This window comes from Berghia stephanieae, chromosome 13, assembly GCF_034508935.2.
Source record: "Berghia stephanieae isolate SIO BIC M18660-M18661 chromosome 13, UCSD_Bste_1.3, whole genome shotgun sequence".
NCBI lineage: Eukaryota > Metazoa > Mollusca > Gastropoda > Nudibranchia > Aeolidiidae > Berghia > Berghia stephanieae.
In genome coordinates, this window is record NC_088372.1 from 37,382,483 (window position 1) to 37,397,473 (window position 14,991).

The following is a 14,991-nucleotide window of genomic DNA, read 5'->3' on the forward strand; positions in this document are numbered from 1 at the left end:
TCCAGAACGATCATCTTAAGACCAAATTCCAAATGGTTTACTGCTGAAATCCGAAAGGCCAAACATGACAGACGTCATAAGGAAGGTATTTGGCGTAAGTCTCGACTTGAAATTCACAAGCAAATTTATAAAAAAGCCAAAAATTATACCAATCAATTAATAGTCAGTACCAAGCGGCAATATGTGAAGGACACTCTGATAAAAAGCAAACTTGACTCGAAAAAGCTTTATAATACTGTCAAAGAAATGATCACACCATCGAATACAAATAATTTACCTACAAATACATCTCCAAAAGAACTCTGTGACAAATTCAACACCTTTTTCATTGAGAAAATTTCCAACATCCGACAGGAACTAGACAACGACAGCCCACAAATCTACATCCCAGCACGACATCACGAGTTGAAACAACAAGCATGACTTCACCAATGAAAACAACAACAATGACAAGGCACGTGACATCGCCTGGAAGATCAATATCAACGGAAGAGACACTACAGGAAGACACAACACTTACCTGCACGACACGACCAACTAAATATATGAACACCTGTTATAAAATGTTAACGTCGTTTGAACCCGTAACAATAGAGGAAGTTAAAAATATTTGTCAGATATGCCTAATAAATCATGCCCGCTAGATAAAACACCAACTTGGCTCATAAAATCATGTTCAAAGTATCTTGCTCCAGCAATTGCATCTATCGTAAATGAAAGTCTAACTTTGCCCGATTTTCCAAATATGCTGAAACATGCCTTGGTTAGACCCCTGAAGAAAAAAGCAAATCTTGACTGCAATGAGTTAAATAATTTTAGACCTGTGTCAAATTTAAATTTCATTTCAAAATTAATCGAAAAAGTCGTTGCTGCTCGTATTATTAACCATCTAGAGACGAATGCCTTAAATGTTGAATTTCAATCTGCCTACAAAGCCCCACATAGCACGGAAACGGCATTACTTAAAGTTTTTAATGATATTGTAAATGATATAGATAATAAAAGTGCTGCGATGCTTGTTTTACTAGATTTAAGTGCGGCATTCGACACTATCGATCAAAATTTACTTTTGACTAGACTACGTGATCACTTTTATATCAGTGGCACAGCTTTGGGCTGGTTAAAGGAATATTTGTTTGAAAGAACTCATTCAGTAATTATAGAAAACCATGTATCAACTCCATCCATATTAACGTGTGGAGTGCCTCAGGGATCTATTCTCGGCCCCCTCCTTTTTACAATGTATACTGCTCCCCTCTCTCATATGTTATCCACTTTTCCCATTGATTTTCATTTTTATGCTGATGACACTCAGCTGTATACAAAACTCAATAATGATCCAGAGCTGTCATCAGTATCTGTTATGGAAAATTGCATTGCTAACATAAAGGATTGGATGAAACTAAACAAACTTAAATTTAATGATGACAAGACGGAAATGATAATTTTTGGAAATAGGTATCAACTCTCAAAAATATCTACAGAAGAGATACTAGTGGGTGAAAATGCTATTAAACCTAGTTATTGTGTGAGAAATCTTGGGGTGTATTTAGATCAGGGGTTATCCATGGAAGATCATGTTAAAAAAATATGCCAATGTTGTAACTATCACATTAGAAACATTGGAAGAATCAGACATTATATTGATGAAGATATTACAAAGATGCTTGTTAATTCGTTTATTACTAGCAGATTAGATTATTGCAATTCCCTTCTCATTGGCTGTCAAAGTAGATTAATTCATCAACTACAAAAAATTCAAAATAAAGCGGCTAGACTTATAAAATTAACGAAAAAAAGAGATCATATAACACCAATTCTCCAGGAATTGCACTGGCTTCCTGTGAAGTATAGGATAGAATTTAAAATATTGTGCTATGTTTTTAGATGTCTGGATGGATTGGCTCCTGAATATTTGCAGGAACTGATTAAAAAATATGAACCTACTCGAAATCTAAGATCATCTCAGTCCCAACTTCTAAAAGTTACCACCTCAAAATCCACTTTCGGTGAAAAAGCCTTTTCATTCATAACTCCACGCCTATGGAACGCACTTAGTCCTCGGACAAAGTCCTGTGAAAATTTATCATCTTTCAGGAAATGTCTGAAGACTGAATTGTTCCGCGAGGCTTATTTTTCATAAAATAGATGTTGCTTTGATTCTGTTTTTTGTATGCATGCTTATTATGTATCATGTAGTGTCGTGATTTTTAATTTTGTTGTTTTTAAACATTTTTATTTTATTTTTATTATGTAAAGCGCCGCAGAGCACGATTAACGTAGATGTTTAGGCGCTATATAAATTCTATATTTACTTATTTACTTATTTACTTATGTGGTCTTGTGCTAAGGCACTCACTTTCGGATCGGAAGGTCCTGGGTTCGAGCCTTGCTCTGCGCATTGTTGAGTCCTTGGAAACGACTCTTTACTCACATTCTCTCACGGTACTCAGGACTCAACTATGCGCCGCTCTTAGTGGGGTGCCTGAACCCCGGCCCCTTCAATCCAAAGGCGAGTGTTGTATCACAAGACCACAAATCAGATAATTTTGAGGTAATATTTATCATATATTTTATATCCAGCAGTCAAACAACACACCAGAGAGACATAGGGCAGAGCATTCGTGACGTCACACCTTACTCTCTTCTGGTTCAAAACTCATTTGAAGTGTGTAACCAGTCCTTCGACATGAATACTGAGCAATGAATGATAAGGTGGCATAACTATTTTGATAGCAGGATGTAGAGGCAGATTCTTACGATTACGGCGCGTAAAAAACAACGATGGGTGATCTTTATTGACGACCAGCATATTATATTTAGACTGGAAAATGAGATGCCATCACTCTGAAACCAGAAGATCACAAGGTTTGGATCCAGTCCTCCGGAATACTTGTTTTACACTTCCAATGAGATTGTAACCAGTTTTATCACTTCACTTTTTTCCTATTGATCTTTATAGTAATAGCATCTTATTACGCTCTTTTACGTCGTGTTATCATAAGAATCTGCCGATACAACTTGCTACTAAAATACTAAAAAGGTAGCTGTCTTGCTTTCTCAAGCACCTTTCATACACACTTGTTCAGTTCTTTTTCTGCCATTTTACTATGCACGTAAAACTATTTCGTTAATCGTTTCCTTCCGACCTCCTCTAGACTTAAGTCATACTAAGACCTTAACTCACTCAACCCTAACACCGACTATATCCGTAGTTTACCCGGGGTTAATTTTATCCCATGCCTATTTATTACATTTTTCTGAGACAAATTATAGGCGTAATATCAAAGCTATTGTTTTTAGTTTTTAAATGGTAACCCTATTCCACTCCCAATTTTCATAGTCCTATTCATATCCCATGGGGTGGATTTACACCCCTATTCCAATGATAAGAAAAAATGTGTGTTACCCTATTCTTTTCCATTGGGGTGGTTTTACACCCCTAGTCAAATGGTAAGAAAAAAGCTTTTTACCCTATTCTTATCCAATGGGTTGGTTTTGCACCCCTATGTTAATATAGGAAAGTATGAAAAGAACTATTATTATTATTGCTTTTATTATTATTATTATTATTATTATTATTATTATTATTATTATTATTATTATTATTATTATTATTATTATTATAATTATTATTATCATTATTATTCATGCCGCCAGTTTTTACCATAATTAGTGCAAAGAATAGAGATAATAAAATAGAGTTTTGTTTCACAGCTTGTTCTATTTTTATTTTTTACATTTCCCACACCATGACTCTTACTCTGATCCAACTTTTTCATTCCTTCCCCTTCCTGTTTGTCACATGTTCCTGTTACAATAATTACAACAGAGCAGGTGTTCCTATCTCCCTGTTCCTAAGGGTGTTCTATTTTGTTCTGAATATTAATTTGATTCATTCATCACAATAAAATCAAAACGAAGTGAAAATGGCGGCGGATGCAAATAGGAATGTTTTTCAAGCGTTTCAAGGGCCCTCAACAACTGATGAAAACAGTTCAGACTTTATTGATCTCCAGTCAGTTCATCTTTCAGATCCGTCACGCTTAGAAAAAAGTTTCAACTCTACATCAGTTAAGTCCCTTCTCAATCTATTCTTGGTTGTTTTGTTTTGTTAGTGTTAACCTCTCTTTCAACTACTATAGGTCACATAAAGATACTGCACTACTTTAACAATTATTTGTGCGAATCAGACTCAGACATGCAGTGTAGCACAAATCTTAGCCAGTAAGTGTTGACAGACACCAGGCCAGCCAGCCGTATCACTTTTCCTATAATATGCCACGTCTGGCAGGGAGCTGATAAAATAACTGTGTGTTTGTCTTTGGTTTGAGAAGCTTATCTACTGTACAATTTTGAGCATATAGGTTCACGTAAAGCACTTCTAGTATAGGGTCTACTCTGGATTCACTTCCGGAAAGATGTATTTTAATCAACGAACATGTAGGCGGTAAATCCAATTCTAATATATATTGAGAAATTCATTTATAGTAAGTATGCAAACAGACCACCCTGTTCTTTCATTTTGCTGTATCATATGTTCCATTTATTTGCATCATTCTCTACAGATGTGTGCCGCGAAGACCTTGCTGATCTCAATTATGAATCTTCCCTCATTGATGATCCCAATGTACCATATTCAAGTCATTCAAATGCACCAAGCTTACAGAATATGGAGCGGCATTGCAACAGACCCTGTGGCCAGAGCAATGAAGCGTTTTCTGAACCTAACAAATGCTCTAAGGTTTGACGACAGGACTACAATGTAACGATTTTACTCTCCCGGGACTTCATCCATACGTGGACTGCGAGACAAGGGACAAAAAAACATTAGATTTATTCCTGTGTAATATTAAAAATAGTTATAAATGTTTACCCCGTGCCCCATTAGGTTTATCTGACCACTGCATGCTCTTGCTACTCCCCACCTACCGCCCTGTTTTTAAACGTGTAAAACCAGTAAAGAAAAGTGTACAGATCTGGAACGGAAGTGTGTGTGAAGATTTGCGTGGTTGTTTTGAATGCACTGACTGGAATGTTTTTATCGAATCATGTGATAGTGTGGATGAGCTGAATGACTGTGTAAGTGAGTATTTAAAATTCTGTGAACAGCTAGTGTCTTGTAAAAAAGAAATAAAATATTATCTTAACAACAAGCCTTGGATAACAAAAGATCTAAAACTTTTATTGAACCAAAAGAAAACTCTCTTTACTAGTGGAAACAAAAAAGATCTGAAAACAAAACAAAACGAGATAAAGAGAGTAATATCTAGTTGTAGAGACAAGTATGAAAATAAAATTGAAAAATGCTTTTCTTCTGGGGATATACGGGACACGTGGCGGGGGCTTAAAACTGCTGTTAACTATAATCCAAAGCCCACGATTATATCAGAAGACATCGAAATTGAAACTCTAAATAAATTTTATTCACGTTTCGACACAGCAAACAAATTTGATATTGAAAATGAAAAACATAAAATAGACAGGGCTTTGGAAGATGAAATGACTATTGAGGTCAGTGAAGAAGAAACGAGATTCGTATTTTTGAAACTAAACGAGAGGAAGGCTGCTGGGCCGGATGGATTGAAAGGAAAATTATTAAAAGAATGTGCCCATCAGCTTTCCCCCATTTATACACATATTTTTAACTGGTCCCTCCAATGCGTTTCGATCCCTGAAATTTGGAAAATTTCAAAAATTATTCCTGTTCCAAAAAAGAAAAACTTGAAACTATGAACGATCTCAGACCTGTTGCACTGACTTCAATAGTCATGAAATCTTTAGAAAAACTTGTTCTTGTTAAAATTAGGAATCAGTTTATGCCATTGAGTGATAGTCATCAATTTGCTTACAAACCAGGACGTGGCGTAGAGGATGCCATTTTGCTGTTTACAAACAACATCTACAGGCATCTAGATCACGCTAGGAGCTATTGCAGATTGCTTTTTGCAGATTTTTCTTCAGCGTTCAATACAATGCAACCTCAGTTGGTTGTTCAAAAATTGACTAGTCTGAATTTAAACAAGTATATAATTACTTGGGTGCTCGAATTTCTTACGGAGAGAGCACAATATGTTCAATTAGGACAAAACAAATCTTCCTGTATAACTACAAATACTGGTGCTCCTCAAGGTTGTGTATTGTCCCCTGTATTATTCACAATATACACGAATGACTGTAGAAGTCAAAACCTGAGTGTACCTTTAATAAAGTTTGCAGATGACACCGCTCTTCAAGGCCTCATAACAAATGGCAACGAAGTGGCTTATAGGCAAGAAATTGATAGATTTGTGTCTTGGTGTGATGCCCACCACCTAGAGCTTAACATAAGCAAGACAAAGGAGCTAGTGATTGACTTTAAGAGAGTGAAGGAACCGATAGAACCGTTAAAATTAAAGGACCAATTCGTCCAGCGAGTTCCTCACTACAAATACCTTGGTGTAACGATTGATGACAGGCTCAAGTGGGATGAACACTTGAAAATAATTAGGCATAAGATGTGCAGACGTACATATTTTTTATCAAAACTCTCTCAGCTTAGAATAGATAAAACCCTCTGCACATTATTTTATAGAGCAGTAATTGAAAGTGTTTTGTCATTTTGTATAACAGCTTGGGGAGACAATTGCTTAGCAGTGGAAAGGAACAAAATAAATTCAAATATTAAAAAATCCATTAAACGCTATATAAATGATGTTGACGATGTAGATCTTTTATACGAGAAATTTTGTATAAATAAAATAACTAAAATATTAAATGACCAGTATCATCCACTAAGACCATCAATTATTATGTCAGAAAGAAGTGGTCGCCCTTTCTCTATTTCAACGAAAACAGAGAGACACCGAAAATCTTTTCTGCCGTCCAGTATTAGGCTTTATAACAACAAGCAATAATCATTTTATATAATAATTTCTCATTTTTACTTTTAAAAAATATAAATATTAATTAATTAATTTATTTGTTTTGCAATCTTTTCAATTTTCAATTCATAGTGACAGTTTTAACTATTATACAGTGTTGATTATTCATATTATAAAGTGCAGCTCTGGTTATAGAGCTGCTCCTTTTGAAGGGGAGGGGCGACACCTGAAACTATTTTCAAGAATAATGATTATATCCAATATCTTTTTATATTGGGACATTGCCTATGACCAATGGATTCGAACCATGTGATTTATTTCGGTGGGCGTGTCCGGTTGCCATGGTGACGGCCGCCATCTTGGATTTTACTCTTCTCTGGGTGCTATTTTAAAAAGTTACTTTCTCAATAAGTTTCCATGTAATTTTCTTGAAATTTGGCATGGTTGTATATTTGTATATTATTTAAAAAAATACAGAGCATTTTTTAAATATTTTAAATAGATTTTTATTTACAAATTTTTAAAAATTATATTTTTTCGGTATGATAAAAATCATGTTTTTTGACATAAAAATGTCAATTTTTCAAAAAATAATAAAGATATTTAAAATTCCTTCTGTATGATTTTAGATAATTACTATAGCTCTAGACATGCAAAGTTTTAAACAAATTGATTGATAAATGACAAAATAAGATAAAAAATAGTGTTAAAAAATGTAATTTTGAGAAAAACGAGATCAAAGATAACAATGAATGAAAATAATAAGACAAAACGGTACAACCAGCTCAAAACATACCAGCACCGTATGAGGGTCCCCCGTGTTCTTTTTCTGCCTCCCTCTGGGCTTTTTCACGGGTCTGAGCTTTCATTTTGCGTCTTTTTTTTCTCTTTGTGTTGAGCAACCCTTATGCTCTGGTCAAGTCTTTTTGACTCTGCTTGCTGACTCAACATCTGGGAGTGTTCTCCCAGTCCACCGATGCCCAAAGACACTTTCAGGGATGTTATTTCTATTGGACCAAAATTATACTCTGCACCAAACTCAACTTTTTTTAGGTAATGGAAGTATGTTTTATGGCATCTTGACCAAACAGAATTATGAAACCTTTCGTTTGGATTTTGTGTTGTCTTCATCTCACAACACTTCAACAAAGCATTTACAGGCTTCAAGTGCTCATGAATTAAATCAAAATTCAAAGGTGTATTTACACGCTGCTTGTGTCAACAGGATACACATGGGCAGCAATATATTTTTTTATAAAAGCATCTGGAGTCCGGTTCAGGAGGACAATACCTATGTTGAGGGAAGTCATTGGTGTAATAACCGTGGTAAAGACCAGCAAGAATAGCCCATTTCATTTCTTTCCGCTGTGGCATTGCTTGGAATCGCTTTATCATAATACTACTATCACACACCAAATTCCAATCAAAGATTTGTAGTCACGGGTCAACCACGAGCCATCATAACTTTCTTGCTTTCTTGGCTTTTGTAGCAAATAACTGTTGCCAACGTTTGGATTTTTTTGTCACTTTAGGTATATTTATAATAATCCAGTAAAAATTGGAAATATTTAGAGATACTTAACGTGAATACGTGTCAAAATTTGATAAAACAACTGATCAATCGAAAGGTAAACAAATCGTAGTAAAATATAATAGTAAGAGAGGCGAACTTTCACCCTGACTCAACATCCAATCCCTGGCGCGGAGTCAGAGGTCTAGAACAAGGTCAGCCAATCAGATCGCACCATTCGTGATCACGTTGTATTTACCTGACAACTTGACCTCTTATCAGCTGTTTGACACACAATCTTTGTTCGCGACTAACAGTTTCTAAACTCCTCCCTGCCCATATTCTGATATTTATGAGACTGAAACCGTGTCAAATAGACGGGCAAAGAGTAGACTAAACTATCGATATCAAAATTTACAACATCGATATGTATTATAATGCTTTTCCGTCCTATTATTTTCAGTTGAATTCTTACAAAAAATTGAAAAGTTTGGTATTTTCATGTCGACTTCCATGGTTATGAAAGACGATTTACAAACTTTATATTATCCAAATCACCATCTAAGTGCTGAAAATATGTGAAAAAATGATTGTTCTTTGATAATGAATAAAAAACTGAAATTTTATATTTTGACCCAAAAATCGATATTTCAGGTGTCGCCCCTCCCCTTAAAAAAATATATATACATCCTATTTCCATTGTATTTTTATCTTATTGTGTAAATTATAACACGTCTGTACAAAAAATTTCCTTTTTGGGATGCAATAAAGTATTATTATTATTATTATTATTATTATTATTATTATTATTATTATTATTATTATTATTATTATTATTATTATTATTATTATTATTATTATTATTATTATTATTATTATTACTTGAACAGTCAGAAGGGCCAGGGATGTTTTTGCGCCAATCAGGGACCTTTTTGATACCATCAACAATCAACTTTCTAAGATATATTATACTCCAGACATGAACCTTACAGTGGATGAGTAATTAATCCCATGGAGGGGGAGAGTCAAGTTTCTTCAATATTTACCCAGCAAACCGGATAATTATGGATTGAAAATATTCTAGATATGTGATTCTAAGACTGCTTATCCACCGAAAGCAATTCCCAATCTTGGAAAATATGAAGAAAGGACAAATTTAGGAAGAGAAACCGTCAAGGAATTAGCTATGCCATATTGCAAAAGTGGTAGAAATATTACTTTTGATAATTTTTTCACCGACAAAGAGCTTTTGTTATGGCTCAGAAAGCAAGGATTGACAGGAGTTGGGACAGTTCGTAGAGACAAACGTTTTCTTCCTGAGAAATTTAAATATGGCAAGGATTTGAAAAAATCAGAATCAAGCTTTGCTTTCACCTTTGAATTGTCTTTAGTCAGCCATAAATCAAACCACAAGAAAAATGTAATTGTTTTGAGTTCAAGGCACAATTCTAAGGATGTTGATGACGAGCCCAAATGAAAACCTGAAATGGTGAAGTACTATAATCAAACAAAAGGTGGAGTTGATACGTTTGACCAAATGTGTCACAGTCTGACAACCAAAAGAATGTGCCGAAGGTGGCTAATGGTGATTTCTTACAACCTGTTGGACACGGTAGGAATTTCATCTCAAATAATTTATAGGGAAATTTTTCCACAAAGCGCTCTCGCAAAGGAAAAGAGAAAGGCAGAGTTTCAGGAGGACTTGGCAAGATTCCGATTGCAGGATCATCTATCTCGCAGATTAGCAAAGCTGAGGAAGCCTAACACTATGATAGAACTCTCAATCCAGCATGTTTGTGAAGTATGGAAAATCACAAGACCAAACCATGCTGAACAAATGAGACAAACTGCTAGTGGTACACCATCAAACAAGCAAATAGGAGAGCAGGGGAGATGCTGGGACTGCCCAAGGAAGAAGCACCAGAAATTTAGAACTTCAAGCAGTTCATTTGGCAGATTTGTTTGTAAAGAGCACTCACTTCTCGTATGCAAGTCCTGTTGAAAGTGATAACAAGAGATAATGGGAGGCAGAGAGTTGAGAGAGGATGACAAACTGATAGACAGACAAAAAGAAATATTTTGGACCCTGGAACCTGTTAGACCAAAGGAAGGGAGAGGGAGGGGATTGGTATGTTGCTCGATGTGACATTCTTCACTATTCTCGTCATTCAAAGTCTTTTCTGACTGGTAAGTTTGCTTTGTTATCAAAGTTATGAACGTTAATTCTGTTATAATGCCTTTTTGAAGTTATTATGTTATTACATTTGACTTGATTTTTGTTGTTACCCTATTAAATTTTGATTTTGAAACTCATTTTTCCAGTTGGTTACAAGAAGAAATAAATTTAATTCATGTTTCATGTTTTTTTAAAAATTAACGGATATGCGTGTAATATATCATACATATCAAAAATTAAAATAAAATAGTTGCCACAATGTTATATTTCACTTGTTCCAAAGATAAAATTTAATTTCAATAAAATTCACTTGGTTTTTAAAGATAAAACTCATTATGGTCTCAGTTTTACTTATTGTGTTATTGTTTTTTCTATTTCATGTGTGTTTTGTATATACATGTATATCATACTATCAAAATAGGTGAATGAAATCCTTGTCTGTTTATTGCTTGTTTATATAGGTATTTGATTTAGTTGCTCATGTTTTCTCTATACCACCCCATAGGATTCAAATAGGAATGTTCCATTTTTTTGTCTTTATTGTCATGGGGTGGTTTTACACCCCATCGGATATGAATAGGGTATCTGACATTTTATAGCTATATAACCCAAAATATATTATACTGATATAAATGATACTTTGTGGTCACAATTATCATATAACAATTAGCGATTGCATAAAATTTCAACTTTCTAGCTCAAAAAATATAAAAGTTATTGGTGAAAAACATAGGGCTGGGGTGTAAAACCACCCCATGGAGTGGAATAGGTTAAGTTGAATAAAACCATCTATGTACATGCTAATTTTTAATACATTTTTTCTAATTTTGAAAAGTATCAAAAATCTCTAGGATTGAGTGAGTTAAAGCTGTGGACACGAAACAGTAAAGATTAAAATTGAATAAAACAGGTCCGAAATAGACAAAAACACAGACATGGGACGTTTCGGGCTCAATACCCGTCTTCAGCAAAAAAGCAAGAAAAGCAAAGAGAATTACATTGTGTGTTCATTGACCTGGAATAAGCACATAATAGGGTACCAAGAGAAGAAATGTTGTACTGTCTAAGAGCAAACTGGGTAACAGAGAATTATATTAAAGGTATTCAAGATATGTACAAATGAAACAAAACAGTGGTAAGGACAGCTGTTGGCTCAACTGATCCATTTAATGTAAGAGTTGGATTTCACCTGGGATCTGCTCTCAGCCCACGGCTGTTTGCAATAGTAATGGATGTCCTAACAGAACCCATGGAACATGATCTATGCGGATGATGTAGCACTTTTGAATGATAAACAAGGTGGAAAAGGAACTGGAGGGTTGGAGGCGGGTGTTGGAAAGGAGGGGGATTAAGGGCAAGCAGATCGAAGACAGAGTATTTGTGCATCGGACAACAGAGAGCAGAACCACCAATAAAGATAGAAGAAGAGGATGTCCCAGAGACAAACCAATTCAAACTTAGAAACAACTGTTCAAGGAGATGGGGTTAATGAGATGGAGGTTAAGAAGAGGATACAGGCAGGCTGGAATAATTGGAGGAAGGTAACTGGTGTTATGTGTGACAAACGAATTTCCGCAAAGATGAAGGGGAAAATATATACAACATTTGTAAGACTAGCAATGTTATATGGACTAGAGACAGCAGCTACAACAAAGAAACAAGATAAAGAAGTTGAGGTGGCAGAAATGGATGTTGAGATGGTCACTTGGCTGGACAAGAAAAGATAAAGTGAGAAATGAACGAATTTGAAGGTTGACTGAAGTGAAGAATGTATCAATAAAGATAAGAGAAAATAGATTGAAATGATTCGGACATATAAAGAGACGAGACAAGGAGTACGTGGGAAAGAAAGTATTTGACTTACAATTATCGGGAAAGAGAAAAAAGGGACGCCCAAATACTAGATGGTGGGATAAGGTAAAGGATATGAAAGACCTGGGCATGGTGGAAGATGATGCGCTGGACCAAGATGCACGGAGATGTGACATTCATTATAGCAACAATGTAAAATGCGGGATAAACTGGAAGAAAGAAGAAGAAGAAGTGTTATTTAGTATCTAACTTTTTAACTACTTTCAGCTCCAATTTTTCTACACAAGAATACAATCAGACACACGCCCGAGACGGCAACATTCAACGTTCCCATTACGGTGTATCCAAACGAAAATCCTTGATGTTGAATTAGAGCTGACCCGACCAGAGGTCCCACAACAGACCCCAAGTGATACGTAGAGTTATTGACACCAGACACAGTCGCGTACGTCTCTGTGTCGTCATCCCAACCACATTCGAAAGCTCCTAAAAGACAACACTTGAAAGCTGGAACAATAGACATCGCAAAACCGGCTCCGATGAGAATTAAACCCGGGACTACAATCCAGCTTGTCAGGTACAGAAAGGGAAATATCATTCCTGGGCCAACAAGGTAAAATCCGAGTCCAGCGAGAAATTGTCCTAATATCATTAAACACCAGTGACTTCCTTTGGCGTCGGTTAGATAACCAGTTATCGGACACGCTACGGCAAAAAAGCATGGGATTAGTGTAAAAAATAAACCAATCATGCCTTTAGATAGGCGTAAAGGAGTCATGTGATTGGCTAGCGTTGATTCTGTGAAAGCCACAGTGCACGCTACGGTAGAGTTCGTCATATTGGATACGATGAACAATCCATTACACAGGAGTGATTGTTTCGAAGTTTTCCTCTTTTCAGCCTTGCTTGTAATATTGGGTACAACTTTATATAAAATAATGGCATTCAGAAGTATGGCGGCTCCATTGAAATAAAAGGGAAAACCATACCCTGCAAGATCGTATAGAAATCCTCCGATTCCGGGTCCGAGCATTATTCCAACTTCACTTGCACCTTGTATAATAGACATTGAGATTGCGACATGGTCTGAAAATTCATTGGACGAAATCGTGTAAATAGCAGTGACATAACTAGAAAGTCCGATCCCTTCACCCAGACGACACAACAAGCTGGTGACAATGAAAGGGGTGCCTGGTGGGGATTTGTCCAAAAGTCCGTACAGACAATTACAGACGCCTCCAACGGCTAGACCGGATATCACAAGAAATTTGGGTCCGACTCTAGTCATGAAGTAACTGAAAATTGGTGACGTAATGAACACAACAGCTGGGAAGATACTAAAGGTCACGCCGATTAAAACTAAAGACATCTCTTTTGTCTGGGCCACTTCTGGAAAAAATGGCGCCAGCAGGGACGTGGAAAGTCCGGAAGTGAAATGGGAAAAGGTACAACAGAGTAAAAGACATTTCTTTTCGCGACTAAGCTCACCAAATTTGAACCCCCTTCCCTTTGAGGGTTTTCCATCGTCAACATGAGATTTTTCTGTGTCAAAATCATTCTTTGAGATAAACACATTATTTCCAGGCATGTTATTATCAATATCGATGGCACTCCTATGACGTTCATTGACTTTAGTGATTTCTTCACCTCTTTCAGAACACCTTTCGACCATTTCAACAGAATCATTGGCCAGATATTTCTGTATCCCACCGTTGTCTTGAGCATCGTTTGTTCCTCTGACGCCAACAAGACAAGACTTTTCACTCGGACTGGAAATTGTTTGTGGCATGTTTGGTTTTCTTCTAGTAATAACTGACAACAGAACGGACACTTCAATCGGAATCTTTGGCAATGCCGTCTATAGCTTGTTTTAAAAGAAAATGAATAAAATTGCTTGAAATAAGAATAAGCAAACCTTGTAATGTTTCGGCTCAAGAACAGTTTTTCAGCTAACTACAAAATACAGTATTTAGTCTGTCCATAACTCATCTTTTTTTCATAACTTTTTCCCCAATACACAACGTTTCATTACTCGTATTGTTAGTTTGTCTGTTTGTTTGTTTATTTATTTGGTGTTGCTTACTTTCGTTTTCTAAGTTTTATTCGTTGCTGTTTTTGTTAAGCACATCCTATCTGTTATTCTAGAAAAATGTGGTAACAAGACTTGAAGATCTTTAAAATGAACACCACGACAACCACAACACCATTACACAGAATGGCCACAACGTCAGATCCTTTCAGAATTACCACAGAAGGAACACCAAATAAACTTATTTGTAATGGCTCGTGAATACAATTTATTGAATTAGATATGCGTAGATATATGCGAAAGAAAAAAAAAAACTATGATGGTACACGAGGTAATAGAATGTTATTTAATACCCAATCGATTTTTCTAATTAATTTTTTTCTGTACAAAAGTACTGAAAGTCAACGAAGCCTAACATATCAATACGAGTATGGCGTCAAATGGACGCATCTCCACTTTTGCAAAAATGTACATCAAATCCTTAAAAGATGTATCTTGCCTTCGTATTGTTGCATGCAGACCGTTTTCTACAACTACAGCTTGGTTCTAAACAAAGAAAATCAGGAGTCTAAAGACTGATGGCTCGATTTTTTTAATGTGT

At 35.8% G+C, this 14,991-nt stretch overlaps 1 protein-coding gene across 1 annotated transcript; it reads right to left on the reverse strand.

The window, feature by feature from the left end:
• Positions 1-12,614: 12,614 nt before the first annotated feature.
• LOC144959298 (MFS-type transporter SLC18B1-like) lies at positions 12,615-14,150 on the reverse strand. The gene has a single exon (XM_078891841.1). It carries the CDS (start codon positions 14,148-14,150, stop codon positions 12,615-12,617), a length of 1,536 nt encoding a protein of 511 aa, XP_078747967.1.
• Between the last annotated feature and the right edge of the window lie 841 nt (positions 14,151-14,991).